Genomic DNA, 16,780 nt, shown 5'->3' with positions numbered 1-16,780 from the left:
GTTTACATTATGTATGTGAATATATGCTCCTGGACATGTGTGTCTGCACATACATGTAAGTATATGTCTGTGTTTGTTTCTTGTTCCTTCCTTTTATCCTTTCTTTTCTTTGCCAATAACTCTTTGCTTGTTTACATTTATTGTCCTACTCCACATGTCTGTGTAAACTCCTTGTTTAATACTTGCGTTGTTCTATTGTACGTTTTGAACCCTTGTGGCTTAGTATACCATGGTCAGCTTCATCTTTCATCCCTTCGGGGTTGATAAAGTACCAGTCAAGTACTGGAGTCAATGGTACTGGCTTACCTCCCTCCTCAAAATTGCTGGCCTTGTGCCTAAATGTGAAGCAGGCAGTGACCTGGTATAATTGTTACCATGCCAGGCGAAATGCTTAGCAGTATTTTGTTTGTTGCTACGTTCTGCGTTCAAATTCCACCGAGGTCAACTTGGCCTTTCATCCTTTTGGGGTTGATAAATTAAGTACCAGTTGAACACTGAGGGGGGCGATGTAATCGACTCATCCTCTTCCCCAAAATAGCTGCTCTTGTGACAAAATTTGAAACCATTATTATTATTATTATTATTATTATTATTATTATTATTATCATTATCAAGGTGGCAAGCTGGCAGAATCGTTAGCGTGCTGTGGAAAATGCTTAGCAGCATTTCATCTGTCTTTATGTGAGTTTAAATTCTGCCGAGGTTGACTTTGCCTCTCATCCTCTCGGGGTTGATGAAATGAGTACCAGTTATGCACTTGGCGGAAAATAGAATTGACTAGCCCCCTCCCCCAAAATTTTAGGCCTAGTGCCTATAGTAGAAAGGATTATTATTATTGTTATTATTTATAAGGTGGTGAGTTGGCAGAATCATTAGTATGTCAGACGAAATGGTTAACAGTATTTCGCCTGTTGCTACATTCTGAGTTCAAATTCTGCCAACGTTGACGTTGCCTTTCATCTTTTCAGGGTTGATAAAATAAGTACCAGACGAACACTAGGGTTGATGTAATTAACTTATTCCCTCCCCCAAAATTGCTTCCCTTCTGGAAAAATTTGAAACCATTATTATTGTTATTATTATTATTATTATTATTATTATTATTATTATTAATAAAACCAGACTCAATTATTATTATTAATAATAAGGCGAGTTGGCAGAATTGTTAGCACACCGGGCAAAATGTTTAGCAGTATTTTGTCTATCACTATGTTCTGAGTTCAAATTCCGCCACGTTCAACTTTGCCTTTCATCCTTTTGGGGGTAGATGAAATAAGTACCAGTTACGCACTGGGGCCGATGTAATCGACTAGCTCCCTTGCCCAAAACTTTTCATGGCCTTGTGCCTAGAGTAGAAATAATTGTTGTTGTTGTTATTATTATTATTATTATTATTATTATTATTATTATTATTATTATTATTATTATTGTTTTGTCTTTGCCTTATTTTATACAAGTTGCACATAAGTCTCAAGCAGAAACATTTGTTGTTGGGACTGTGGATTGGCAGAATTGTTAGAATAGTGGACAAAATTACTTGCTATATTTGGTGATGGCCATTTACATTCTGAGTTCAAATCCTTCGAAATCCATTTTGCCTTTCATCCTTCCAGGAGTTGGTCAATAAAATAAAGTACCAACCATTGATTATAATTGCTTAACTCTCTCCACCAACATTTCTGGCCTTGTATCTTTATTAGAAACAGATTTAGTTTCATGTCTTCTATAAATTATTTCCATTTTTCAAACAAACTGTGGCTGTGGGGTAAGAAGTTTGCTTCCCAACCACATAGTTCTGGATTCAGTCCCACTGTGTGACACCTTGGACAAGTGTGTTCTACTATAACCTCAGGCTGACCAAAAGCCTTGTGAGTGGATTAGGTAGACAGAAACTGAAAGAAGCCCATCTGTGTGTGTGTTTGTGTCTCCACCTCCCCACTGCTTGACAACTGGTGTTAATGTGTTTACATCCCTGTAATCTAGTAATTTGGCAAAAGAGACTGATAGAATAACTACCAGTCTTTACAAAAAATAATAAGTACTGAGATTGATAAGTTTGATTAAAATTCTTTAAAGCTGTGCCCCAGTGTGGCCACGGTCTAATGACTGAAACAAGTAAAAGATAAATAACAAGAAAGGGTTTGGGTGTAGGGGCAGGGATTGAAATTGTTGTTTGTGAAATCATCCAAGCCACCAGGGGGGGAGTTTCGGAATCTGGGACTGTTGTTTGTGAAACTAGTAAACATTTTAAAAGACTCAATACTGCCTACACAATTAGCAGAAAATTTCTGACAAGAATCACAAGAACACTTGAGCTGTGATTCTCTACCTACATTTATGGTGTTGTTTGTTTATGAAGTCATTTTGCATTCACACACTCATTCACACATATCTACATACACACATGCACACTAACCTCCATTCTCCTTGGTTCTCCTGCCTTTTTCTTCTTTTTCTCTCTTGATTTATTTACATTTTTTGTAATTGCAAGCTAAACTATTTCTGAATAACTTCCTGCTAGTATATCTGTGAGTGTGTTTATGTTCGTGTTTGCGTGTCCCTTGCTTCCCACTCCCCTCTCTTCTACAGGAAATAGTCCACTCTAGTTTCCATAGTGCTTGTGTCCCTTCAGTGACACTCCCCCCCTCTCTCTCCTTGTGTTTGTGTGTGTTGGCTGCTGATCAAGCTATTTTAAGACTGCAGAGTGACTTAAGCTTGTGGGGAGTTAACTGTTATTTCTAGCGAGTTAAGCAACTCCGTAAACACTTCCTTGTTTACTTGAGAGGATTCTTTGTTGTCTAATTATAAAACAGCTGCTGTATGCATTATATACATAGTGGTATCATCACATTGGCATAATATGCGAATCAGTGTTGCTGTTATACTGTTGCACATCTGTTGCATTGCCATATGTCCATTGCCAGTTGTGCAACTGTTGAATTGTCACATATCTATTGCCTGTTGTGCATCTTTTGTATTGTTGTATATCCATTGTCTGTTGTGCATCTTTTGTATTGTTGTATATCCATTGCCTGTTGTGCATCTGTTACTATTGTCACATGTCCATTCACAGTTTGTATCTGCTGCATTGTCCATTGATTATTACACATGATGTATTGTCACATGCAAAAGTATGCTGCTGAGAAGAATTCAGTGCAGATGAGTAGGATACGTTTGAATGAAAGAGGATTGCTGCATTCCAAAAATTCTTTTGTATGACCAACAAGTAGAGGGATTCCATGGTAAAGGAACGTCTTTCCTTAGGTATCAGGATAAGTTGAAACAATCACTAAAGTCTCTACAGCTTAATTTGACATTTTGGAATGTCATTGCCTTGATTGATCTGCATGGCGTAAAATGTGTCATGATGCATCAGAACAACTTGAGATGAAGAAACAGAACAATAAAAGAATTATATCCTGCGATCAGCAGACACATTTTCCCAATCCGAAGCAAAATCTAAATCATCATTGTCCCCATTGTGACTTCCTAGCAAAATCCATACCTGGACTCAGATTATATCACTGCATCCATTGCAAATATATGCAGCATTTTTTATTCTTTTACTTTTAAAGTTGTTTTTTTTTTGTCTTTGTCTGACATTTTTGTCTTTTTCTCAATTTTTTAATTTTTTATAAATCTTCTCCTTCAAACACTCATACGTTGAATTGGACAGGAGTGACCATCGTCACATGATCAATGCCAGTTGTACATCTGTTCCTTGCATCTCGTATATCATTCTAGTTATTATCAAAACATTTGCTACATGTCATTGTGCATCTTGTTACACATTGTTTAGTAATTGTATGACTTTTGTCACATCTCTTACAAAATATTCTGTTGTGTTGCATTTACTTCTTGTGCAACAAAATAACTAGTTTAATATTCTATTGAGTCACACGCCTTGAAAATTTTAGTCAAATGAATTGACCCCAGTACTTATTTTTTAAAAGCCTGGTACTTATTCTATTGGTCTCTTTTACTGAACAACTAAGTTATGGGGATGTAAACAAACCACCACTGGTTGTCAAACAGTGGTAGAGGGGACAAACACAGATACATACACACACATACATATACGATTAACTTCTTTCAGTTTCTGTCTACCAAATCCACTCACAAGGCTTCGGTCAGCTCGAGGCTATAGTAGAAGACACCTACCCAAAATACCACATAGACTGAAACTGGAACTATTGGTTGGGAAGCAAGCTTCTTACCACACATCCATGCATGCATACTTTTCTTCTTATTTATAAATCCAAACATTCATATATGAATCATATATTGTGTGTGACATACATGAGATCAACTACTGTATTCAAACATACCTTTGTTGTGCCAAACCGTATACTGCTTTCAATGCACACTTACCTAATGGACTCATTTCGTGAGGACTTCTGTTTTCATTTTTGGTTTGTGTTTTTCTGTATTTTCAGATGATCAGTTAGGTGACGGTGAATCTCTCACTTCCAATAACACAGCTTGGCGACAAGGCAGACAACTTCTACGACAGTAAGTACAACCCTATACAACCCCCTATATATCTCTCTCCTCTTTGTACCTACTACTACTACTTCTAACAATTGAAATAGCTTCTGGCCATCTCTCTCTTGCTTGTCACTAGATATGTAACTCTTGAAGTCCTGTAGTACTTTCTCTATATAAATCTAATCCTGTTAAGAAATAAAAATCTTGATGAAATGCAGTTAGTCTAGTGTAAAAATCATAAAAATTTGGCTGAAATTTGCTGATATGACATAATGTGAGTGTGGTTTTTACCTGTCAGTTACATTTACCTGTTGTCATGTGACTTTCACCTGCCTAGAAGAGGATGAAATGGGCATCTCAGTTTACCTTTGGTTACAACAACAGAATACTGCTGTAATTAGAAAGTGACTGATGGAGGGGTCAGTGAAAATACAACAGCAGGAAATGGGGCTTTAAGGTTATCACAAAAGGCTTGGTTGTAGGCCCAACCTTCCAAGTTCTATTACTGGACTGAGAAAAACTGAAGAACCGCTGCAAGAAGTGTGTGAATCTGAGAGGGGTATATGTTGAATAAAATCCTGATTAACTCATCTTCCTGTATTTTCTTTTACCCAAAGCCAGGAACTCTTCAGTATCCCCTCGTATTATGCTTCCAGAACTTCAAACTTGTTATGCTGGATTGATCTTTCTAAAACACCACAAATCCCCAATCATGTTGCTCCTTTGTCATCTTCTCCACGAGGCTCAAAATCTGAGATCAACCTCTACTACTTCATCCTGTCTTCTTAGGGTCTTCCACTTTCACAAGCCTTATCCACATCATGTAATTGACAATTCTTTATTCAGCTGTCTTCATCTATATGCATCACATATCCATACAAGTAAAGTCTTTACTCTTATACACTACATTTGATGCTTCTTATGCCTAGATCTTCTCTTAACATGGTTGTTCTTCATCGTTCATACACACAGTTGTTACACATCCACAGCAGGGCATGCTTCCTTCATTTCTTTTTAGTCTTTGCAAATCTGCATTCAAGGCCCACATCATGTAGTATAGCAGTTAGGACACAAGCATCATACGATCTTCCCTTTCACTCTGACGGAAACCATTTGTTACCAACAGAGGTAATAGCTTTCTGGTCTTTCTCCATTCAATTCTATTCTAGTAATTATACTACCAGAACAACCTTCCTTCTCCACTGTTAAATAGATCAACTAGGGAACAGAAGCCATTTACTACCTTTAGGTATCCTCCTGGGCATCTGAGAAAATCTGTTTCCCATACACTCTTAGTGTATATTGTATCTGCCATATATATATATATATATATATATATATATATATATATATATATATATATATAGATAGATAGATAGATAGATAGATATAGATATATATGCTGCTGATGATGATGACGATGGCAACAATTTGAATTTACATGCCCTAGGTATGGCATGAAACTGCATCCAGCTGTGGCATCACAACATGGGAAGAACAAGGTTATCCTTAACCACAATTATCTTCAGGTTACTGTTGGGCAAAGTGTACCTGTAAGCCCACTCCGAGACCTAGAAATACCTGGTTGGCAGCTGGCGGGGTTAAGCCTGTTTCATCGGAGGAGGGGTCCCTTCAGCCTTGGTCAGCAACTCCTCTGGAAAAGGTAACTCAATAAAAACACTGGTGGCTCTGCCACCTTGACACCAAATTTCTCAGGAGTGAAAATGTCAAATACAAAGATATGAAACAATGGATTGAATGAGACCGGCACTAAAAACAGTTTACACGAGGGAAGGTGTGGACTCTTGGAGCCTTGGCTAGTAACCCACCTAGTGATGGTGTCATCATAAAGACACTGGTGATTGCACAACCTTACAAGTGCGACCTCTAAATGAGTGATTTCAAAATTAAATAATAACCACAACTGCGCTAAGGAGACTGGAACTGTTTACAGTGAAGGTGTCAGGCACAGCAGGCAGGGAGTATCTGATCAGAACCAGAATGAAATAGGAAAAAGAAGTAAACAGAGTAGTAATAGAATGCTGGCTGAGAAGTGAGCCCAATAAAAGAGGCTTCATGAATCAAATGAAAAGAATGTGGGATGGAAAAGGAGGTTTTGGAGCATTCACCCAGCGACTGATAGACCAAGCAAGAGCGATCTGTAGGAACAACTGGATTACAGGAGTAGAGATTGAAGAAATTCAGAGAAACATGATAAAAAATACAGAGCAGAAGGAGATTGAAACAGCAGTAGCAGAAAATGGTAATGAAGGGATAAGAGATGAAGAACATGAAACAGATGGAAACTGCTGAGTACCAGAGAATACTGAAAAAGTAAATAATGAAGACGATCTAGATGGACAAGTGACAGTAAGTACTGCACAAGACTTGAATGATGAGGAGAAGAAGATTTTAGAAATGTTACGTGGTAAAGTATATAATGGGAACAATGAAGTATCATAGAAAACGAGGGAGGAAAGCCACAGTTGTCACAGGAAGAATATAAGAAATGGAGGCACAACCATGTTGTAAAAGTTTTACATTGGAAACTGATCAGAAATAGGGATTTGAAGCTGGAAGCACATGGCGCAATCATTGAGTCAAAAAAATACTTGAGTTGGAGAAATGTAAAATTTTGTGGGACTTACCTCTTCAAATGGACAAGAAGTTAGAAGATAATAGACCAGATATTACAATCATAGATAAGGATTAGCGAAGTTATTTACTTATTGAACCATCATGTTTGTTTGATTCCAGGATCGTAAAGAAGGCGGAAGAAAAACAAAGAAAATACAATCCCTTAAAATTTGAAATAGGAAGAATTTGGAGCATGCGAACAGTAAAGGTCATGCTTATAATAATTGGTGTGTTGGGAACAATAAGCAAAGATATAGACAAATGGCTGAAGGAGATTGAAATAGAATGCCCAGTAGAGCCCTTACAGAAAGTTTGCCACTTAGGGACAGCAAGGATTATCAGGAGGGTTCTAAGCACTTAAAAGACTGCCGAAAATTTGTGGATACCTAAGGTCACAAGTAATAACTTACTACACCCATAAATCCTTTCAGGAATAAGACCAAACCTGAGCTTTGTTCCTTCAATAATAAAATATAAAAAGCACCCAACACACTCTGTTAAGTGGTTGGCAACTAGGAAGGGTATCCAGCCTTAGAAACCATGCCACAGTAGACAGAGTCTGGACAGCTCCATGTCAAATCGTCCATTCCATGCCAGCATGGAAAGTGAACATTAAATGATAATGATGATGTTTCAAAGTTTTATCACAAAGTTAGCAGTATTAGGGAGATGGAGTAGTTGATTACATCAACTCCAGTATTTGACTAGTACTTAATTTTTATCAATCTTGAAGGAATGAAAAGTAAAGTTGACCATAGTAGAATTTGAACATGGAACATACTGAATCAGAAGAAATGCTACTAAGCATTTCAGTTGAAGTGCTAATAAATCTGTCAGCTCACTACCTTAATAATAATGATAATAATAATTGTTTCAAATTTTGGCTCAAGGCCAGCAATTTCAGGAAAGAGTTAAGTTGAAAGGATGTAAGAGAAAGCAGACTTCTGTGAAATGATAAATGGAACATAAAGACAGATGAAATGCCACTAAGCATTTGCTCAGCATGTCAACGATTATGCCTTAATGTTCAGTTATGATAAAAACAAGTTCATGTTAATCTGATGGGTTACTCTATACTTTTGCAGAGTACAAATTTATTACTCTTAAACAAGAATATTGTTGACAGTGACTTCAAAGTTTTGGCCTGTTAAGCCATCATTGGACTGCCCAAACTTCTTAGTCAGCATGAACAACATTCTTATTTTTAAGAATAATATATATATATATATATATATATATATATATATATATATATATATATGTATATATCTGTGTGTGTCTGCATGTGTGCACACATACACTCACACATACATATAAAGAAATGAAAAAGTAGAGATTAGAGAGCAGAGAGTTAGATTGTTAGTAATGATGGTGTCCATGGCAACAACTACAGAAGTGGAATGTAGTTTATGAACAAAGTATAAAGACACACATAAGAGTTATAGATAAAAGTTGGGATAAGGTAAAGGAGATAATTAAGCTTGAGGTAGGTCATATTTGGGTTGTAAAATTAACTTCTTGATCATGATAGATTTATGGTGTTCTGGGCAGAAAGATCTTGACAGGTTGGCAGTTTGCATATTAATGTAGTTGTTACCTTTTAACAGTAGCTGACTTTTATCATTTTAAAAGGCATATATAAATCACACTCGTGTTTAAAGTTCCTGACAGAGTGCATATACACAATCTTGTAAATATACATACATATATTCATGTAAACAAACATAAACGTGTGTGTGTGTATTCATATATGTATAGACGCATACACATGTCAATACAGATAGATAAATGCAGGCATTTCATACTGGTAGCATCCCATTTATACACACACATACACATAGAATACAGGTAGTTACAGGCAGACCTATTGCCTGCTGCTAGTATAATACTTTTGCAAGTTGGAATGAGGTCATGTGTTAGCTTCCAGTTCTCTGGAGCTACTTAATAGATTTGATGTGTATATCAATGGATTGGCTACTTGTTTCTCTGGAATTGGTTAAGTGATGTAGACACCTCTGGTGAGACCTGAATGAGGGTTGAAAATCGATTTAGGCGGTTTGTCATTTGTTCAATTTATGGAGAAATAAATAAATTTGGCATGTTTCTATGTCTATTATGTAGGTGTGTGGCCCAGCGATTAAGGTACTGCGCTCATGATTGCAAGATCATGGTTTTGGTTACTGGACTGGGCAGTGTGTTTTGTTCTTGAGCAGAACACTTTATTTCATATTGCTCTGCTATCACTTCAACATGTGGTATGTACAACACACACATTTGATCACCATAAGCTAGTCATTTGTGTAGGTTGTTCACCAAGAAGTTACGGAACCCTCACCCATATTTTACGACATGAAAGTCCACCATTACAGCCAGGATGTAATCCGGAATTATACACATGTAACCATAGATTGTCCCATGGATATAAACTCTGAGCAGTATAAGATTTTGTGAGTTCAACAGTGATGATAAAAGCAAGGGTATGAATGGAATAACTGAAATTTTATCTGGCAAATATACCAGTAACAGGAAGAAATTAGTGGTTAGGTGTTATTAAGGTGTGGCAAAGTCAATAGTGGTACCAATAATGTCCATGATATTGCCTTTATTATTAGTGTAACTCAGGTATACATAAGCTATTATTTGTTGTGGTGGAGGATGATAGAAGAGGGATTTTGAAGGAGGAGTGTTTAGTAAGCTATAATGTACTGTTTAGACAGTGTATACGAACATAGAGAAAGTTATTTTGAATATTATGGTAGTGATTAATTATCATATATTCATATTTTAGGTTATCACTAATTCCATGGTACTGAAATGTCTATTTCTCTATGTTCACAGGAAACTGCTAATTTGTTTTGTTTATTTAACGAGTGTCCTTTGTTGGTAAAGAGTATCTCCAATTCTTCTCTAGTACTCAATCCATAAGGTTGCCTTTTTCCTCTGAGGATGGTGATGATGTTTGACTCTCCCTCTTTTCGCCACTATTTCAGATACTTACATGAGATTGGTTACACCGATACCATAATTGACGTCAGGTCAGCAAAGGTGCGCTCCTTACTGGGACTTCAACCTCACAACTCCGAAACTGATTGTACCCAAGCAGCACTGATCAATGGAGAACAACCAAATAAACCAAGACCTGTTGATGAAGAACCCCAGACAAAAAGGTAAGCATTTGCTTATGATATTGCCAGTCTGTCTGTCTAGGTATGTATGGGAAATAGATGAGAAAACCTCACTTTAAGATCAGTGGTTCCCAAACTTTTCCAGGCTGTTGCCCCTTGGCAGATAGGCTGCATTCCTAACCCCCCTCCTCCATTCACCATGACTACCACCACAAACAGACCACTTTTTGCATGAGATTCAAAACAACTATATTTCACAAATAACACTTAACTCATTAACTCATTATTTTGTTGTTTTTACACCCATCGCCCCCCTTTTGGCCACCCCATTATTACGCTACTTCACCAACCCCTACAGATCTTTTCACTGATCTTTTCAGTACCACCTACTTTGGGAACCACTGCCTTAGATCATAGAAGAAAGCAATGAATAATGGGATGAAGAAATTGGAACAAAATTTTATTGAGTATGAATCACGCATGAAAGATGTTTGTAAGAGTCTTGATGTAAATTTGCCTGGATATACTGATGTCTATCCCAATTTAACATGCAACAAGTGTGGATATGTCTGGCAGGTATTAGACGTTATCAGAGAAGCCACATACACAGGGAAGTTGTTAACTTTGCATTATACAGCATCTCTATTTGCAGGGAGTGTAGAAAATAATGTGCATCAGGAAACTGACTGAGACATCATATGATGGTTCACCAAGACACTATTTTAACACTACTGCAAGAGATGCCCATTGTAGTTACATCTATACAAAAGGGTGTCAGTCTCTAGCAGGACTGAAAAGCAACAACCATGCTGCTCATATTTAACAGAACAATCAAATGATGGCATTACTTAAAATAGAGTTGCAGCCATTGTACATGTATAAAAAACAAAAGCATGGGCACAGCATGGATGAGTAGTTAAAATATTCACTTTGCAATCAAGAAGTCCTGGACTTAATCCCACTGTGTGAAATCTTGAGTAAGTGTTACCATAGCTTCAGGTCAACCCAAGCCCTGCAAGTGAAATTGGGTTGATGGAAACTGTTTGGAAGCCTGTTGGCTAGACTGTGTCTATAATTCAAAGGTCTAGCCTTGTCAAACATGGTAGTGCTGGTGATATGTAAAAAAACTTGTGCCTGTGAAACATGCTGGTGACACATAAAGGGCACCTGTGCCAGCAACATGTAAAGGGCACTAGTGCTAGTGACATATGAAAGGTACCCATATCAGTGACATGTTTGAAATAATATCCAATCCACTCTGTAAAGTGGTTGGTGTTAGGAAGGGTGTCCAGCCATAGAAACCAAACTAAAACGGACAACTGGTACCTGGTGCATCCTCCGACTCACCAGTCTCAGTCAAACTGTCTAATCTATGCCAGCATGGAAAACGGACATGAAGGTTCTGAAAATATTAACTGCTACAGCCTGTTATTGGAACTTACTGGTCACACCACGTAAGGAAATGTAATTTTTTTTTTTTTTCTTCAATTTTACAATAGTTCATAATGGAACTTTAATATTTAGCACTCATGTTATTTAAATATTCTCGAAACCATGTGGGTCATATGGTGGTTGTGTGAACCACTAATGCTACATGTAGTGGTTAACGTGTTAAGGATGAAAGTCTCTGTGGAATGCTCAGCCACTTAGTCTTTAATTCAATATATGGGTTGTTCAATTGATTAAACAACTGTACACTCATCACTGAAATACATGACAGTTCCTTTACTTACTTGTGTGTGTGTATGCATGTTTGTTTTGAATCTACACTTGTGAAAAGGTGTGTGAGTAACAAAACTGCAATTCAACAAAAATATTTTATTATTAACCTTTGACCTAATGTAATTTAGTAATTGTTTCTTGTACTATTACTACTATTATTGAACTAATGTAATGGTTGACTGTGTGGTGGTATTAATGTAAACATAATATTGTATCTGTGTTTAGAGTGTAATGTGTGTGTGTGAAAATGAGGATACTTGTGCATATGTTGATGCACAGAGACAGACACAATCTGGATATACACACAGGGAACAAAGAGAAGAGGGGACTTGATATAGGCTAATGAGGAACACTGATTAGGTAAATTTTCATTTGTCAATAATGGTTTTATGAAAGGCTGCAACATTCTCTTATGAGTGCTGGTAGGAGATAAGTCCTCATAACTGGGTAGCAGATAACTACTTTAGAGTGAGGAATGGTAACTGCAACCAAAAAAAAAGATTATCTTGCTGGCTTTTGGAAATTTATTAACAGAATTTTAATATATGACAACAAAGGACATGATCTTAATAATTAAGCCAGAATAATGAATTTCTCAGATGAACTCAAAGTTCATCCTTTTGCTTCATTAGTGGGGTACTCCGTCCACAATATTGCATGATGTGGGAAGGTTTTCAGTTTTTCCATCCCTTAATTTCCGGATATATTGAAACAGAGATTCAGAAATAGCTCTATCTCTTGACCTAAATGAATGTACTTGCTGATTGCATTTAATCTTATAGGTATTCTCTGTAAGTCCTTCATAATTCTTCGCAATACCATTAGCAAGTTTTATACGCACTCTATATTCACCCACCTTAGAAAAACGGGATCATTTAAGGGATGAATTCTGGGTAGTTCTGAAGTTGTAAACTTGCTGTGGAGGCAAGTGTCTTAAAGTGTGATATGAAATCTTGGAAGCAATGTTATACAAGTAACTATAACTCATTTTACTCTCTCTCTCTCTCTCTCACACACACACATGAGTGAGAGAGAGAATTTTAAAATAAAATGTAAAAAATTTTGTCATAAGTGTACTTTGTGGTATGTTAGAAGTTATTCTTAGCAGGTCAAATCAACAAGAAATACTGACCGTTGCTTATATTTCACATTTACAATAAAAAGAATTTATACATTTAATAAAGAAAAAAAAAATGCTTTTCTTTTCTCTTCTACTGTTTGATTATTGATTATCTCATTTCCTAATTGCATTTTTACTTAGGAAATTGTGTAGCATAACTTGTACTTTATATATACATCAAATATATTTTGTCTTTGTGTTCATGCATGTACTAGTTCTGTCGATATGATCATGGCTGCTTTTTTTTTTTTTTTTATGTTTCCTACAACAATTTTAAAATTAGTATGTGAAAACTGTTTCGTTAGGCTTGCTGTAGAGATTTGGATTTTAAAAAATATTTTAAAAAAAATAAGTACAGAAAGGCTTTTTGTAACTAGCAGATGAGTAAAGATTAGTTTTAGAATATGTTTCTTGTAAGATCAGTGGTTTTCATTAACTGATAATGCACATGTTTGTATGTTTCACAAATCAAGAGCACATACATGCATGAGATCTAAACTATATAGGAGTCAATAACGATTTAAGTCCTTTTTCTCTTTTTTAATCAGTCCCTTAAAGGAAATGGGGCAGTGCCGTAATCTTTTATAAGGATATCTGAAACTCGTGGAAAAGGGATCAGAAGAGCAGAAGAAAACACAGCTCCTGAGTTATTCCAGCAGGAAGCATCTCATCAATATATGGAGTGTTTTGGGATTTTTTTTTTTCATCTTCAGCGCTCTGATCTGAATTATTGCAGCAGAATGGACTCTGCTAAAGTTACTCAAAGACTAGGTGGTTTGTAATGGTCTTAAACCAGAATAGAGATTAACCCTTTAGTATTCAGATTTCTCTGTCAAACGTAATGCTTATTTATTCACATTGATAAAAATTTGCATTATCTTGTAGCTTTGAGATTTCAATGACAAAGTTGTTTAATTTTAGAATAATATTGTAGAGTAAGTGTGAGAGGTTGGATCTGGCCAATCCAAAGATAAATCAGGTTGATTATTGAGGCCGAGTATGAGCAGTGTAAATGCTAAAGGGTTAATTCTGGTGAGCATGTGCTGTCTTTAACTTGGGTGTCTTGTCCATGACATTTGATTATTGGGATCATTAGAGCATCAAACAAATACCTTGCAGTAATTGCTCCAGCTCTTTGCATTCTGTTCAAATCCTGTTGTGCTCAAATTTACTTTCCATCCATCTGATAGCCAGTCAAGTTGTAAGTTCAATCCTTTTTCTTCTCACTGTCTTTCTTCTCATTTTCTCAGAAATGGCTTTATTGCGCTGTGAGTTGGTTTGGGTGGAACCACTAACTGTGTTCCCTTTCTGCTAGGAAATGGAGGAGGGGGTGAGCTTGTGACTAGCAACCTCTTATCATCTATCATAATAGAATGTGGTGCATGTGTGAATAAACTAATATGATTTGTGGCATAAAATGGTTTAAGAAAGCTTGCCCACCAGATCTTCTAATAGCCAGGCTTTTAGACACAAACTTAGTGTCTCTCTTGCTTTTCTTATTTGAACCTTTTGCTCCCTATGGAGCATAAACCATCAATGATTTTTCTCTACTGTTCTTGACTCTGTGCTGTCTTTTCTCGTCCAGTCGAATCTCTGTTTGTTCAACTCTGTCACAGTATCCTGCTTCCAGATATTTTTAGGAGATTGTCTTTTCTGTGCACCCCCTGTGGATTCACTGTGTCATATATTTCCCTGAGGGAAGGTCTTCCTCTCCCAGGTTTTGTATTGTTGTTGATGCTTCTGTAACTTTGCCTTTTTTGAAAGTAGGAATGTTGGCCCTATGCAAGGAATGTTCCCCCTATACATGTGGGAAGAGGTGATCTGTTTAAGATATGTTTTTCTTGATTGTTGTTTATTTCTTTCCCTAAATACCTGTGGTCTCTTCATTATTCCTAACATTGTTTACCTGATGGAACAAAACACACCAGCCCCATTCTTATTCCTACTTCATCATTGTGTGGTCACTTGTAGGAAGAAGCATCCATCCTTGGGCTTAATTAGGGTTGATTTGGAGTGAATGAAAAAAACAATGGCTCTGACAAATGAACCATTCCACAAATGCAGAAAGCATTAACATAAAAGATATTAGCCATTATTAGCAGCAATTTTGAGTCAGAATGAGAAACAATTCTTTCATGAGACTTAAACTGTATATAGCTATTGGTTGCTAGGCAATCATATTGATGATTACAAAAGATTACACAACAAACAGCTTGCTTATGATTGAAACAGCAGTCTCCTATGAAGTGAGAAATATGTCTAATCCCTGCCAAGAGACCTGTTTCTCTTTACTGTCTGAAACTGGTTGTTGTTGCATTTAATATCAATTCATGTTGAAAAATCTTTGTGATTGATTCATTTGTACATTGATTCATGTGAGTATTGCTCATCATAAAAATTGAATCAAGGTGGGGTACCACACTGTATTGGACATACAAGTATATAATACACTATTAGTTGTATCCAACGCCACCTAAGTTCATTAACTCTTAGTCACTTGGTTTAAATTCTTCAAGGCAGTGCCCCAGCATGACTGCAGTCTAATGATTGAAACAAGTAAAAGATAAAAGGTATGTGTGTGAGTCCAACCATCCCAGCAAGGATAACAGATGTTAAATGATGATGAAATGTGTTTGTTTGTTTGTATGTATGCATGTATGTATACACATATAGACACATACAGGGTGGGCCAAAAGTCATGCACAAAATAAGTTCAGTACATTCCAGAATTGTCAAAGACATGGTTCAGTTTTTTGAAAATTGAATAAAATGATTAAAATAATGATGAATATACATGTACTTGTATGTGATGAGCAAAATTAATAATAATAATAATAATTATAATAAATGTATGTGTGTTTGTGTGTCTGCATTTGTCCCCCACCCCCACCATTGCTTGACAACCGATGCTGGTGTGTTTACGTCCCCATAACTTAGCGGTTCGGCAAGAAGTGACCGATAGAATAAGTACTAGGCTTACAAAGAATAAGTCCTGGGGTCGATTTTCTCGACTAAAGGCGGTGCTCCAGCATGGCCACAGTCAAATGACTGAAACAAGTAAAAGAGTAAAGAGTAACATAATAAAAATAAAATGTCAAATGTTTTGGTGCGTGACTTTTGGCCTACACTATATTAAAGCAATGAGAACATGAAGAACACCCAAAACAATATGATTATGCCTGCGCGGCTAGGACAAGAGAAGAAGAAAATACTTCAGTCATTTTAACTAAGATGATGTAAAACAATATAAATGAACCAATCCAATGCAGGAGGAATAAAGATGAAATACTGGTTGTTAGTCATAAGCAAAAGAAAAGCATAGCAGGAGGAGAAGTGATTAAAGCAAGCAAATAACAAAATAGAAAAGGAATGTGGGAGACCAGATTGGAAGTGGGGGGAGGGGGGAAAGAGGGATGCTGGGAGAGGAAGTTGACAGAAAGGAAATGGATCAAGAGAGTTGACAGATTAAAAGAAAAAAGTCAGAAAATGGCAAAATGGCAGGGCGGGTGGGAAAATATGAGAGAGGTGGGGGATACGAAGGGATGTCATAGAATAATTAACAAAATAACAGTAGCATAGGAAAAGGGCTGTATGTTGCTTGCATCAATATGTAAGTGGGAGAAATTAGACATAAATGATGGGAATGCATATTTGCTTTAACATCTTTAGATATATATATATATATATA

General features: G+C 36.6%; 1 protein-coding gene across 8 annotated transcripts in view; it reads left to right on the top strand.

Annotated features, from left to right (window-relative positions):
- Nucleotides 1–16,780, top strand: part of LOC106882575 (striatin-3) — a 263,926-nt gene that overhangs the window by 180,067 nt on the left and 67,079 nt on the right. For all 8 annotated transcript variants that reach the window (XM_052976853.1, XM_052976854.1, XM_052976855.1 and 5 more), the window contains 2 exons: nt 4,437–4,512; nt 10,116–10,292. In XM_052976853.1, coding sequence (XP_052832813.1) covers nt 4,437–4,512; nt 10,116–10,292 — 253 coding nt within the window. The remainder of the gene's footprint in view (nt 1–4,436; nt 4,513–10,115; nt 10,293–16,780) is intronic.

Source organism: Octopus bimaculoides, chromosome 25 (assembly GCF_001194135.2).
Source record: "Octopus bimaculoides isolate UCB-OBI-ISO-001 chromosome 25, ASM119413v2, whole genome shotgun sequence".
Classification (NCBI taxonomy): domain Eukaryota; kingdom Metazoa; phylum Mollusca; class Cephalopoda; order Octopoda; family Octopodidae; genus Octopus; species Octopus bimaculoides.
This window is presented reverse-complemented; position numbering and strand designations above follow the sequence as displayed.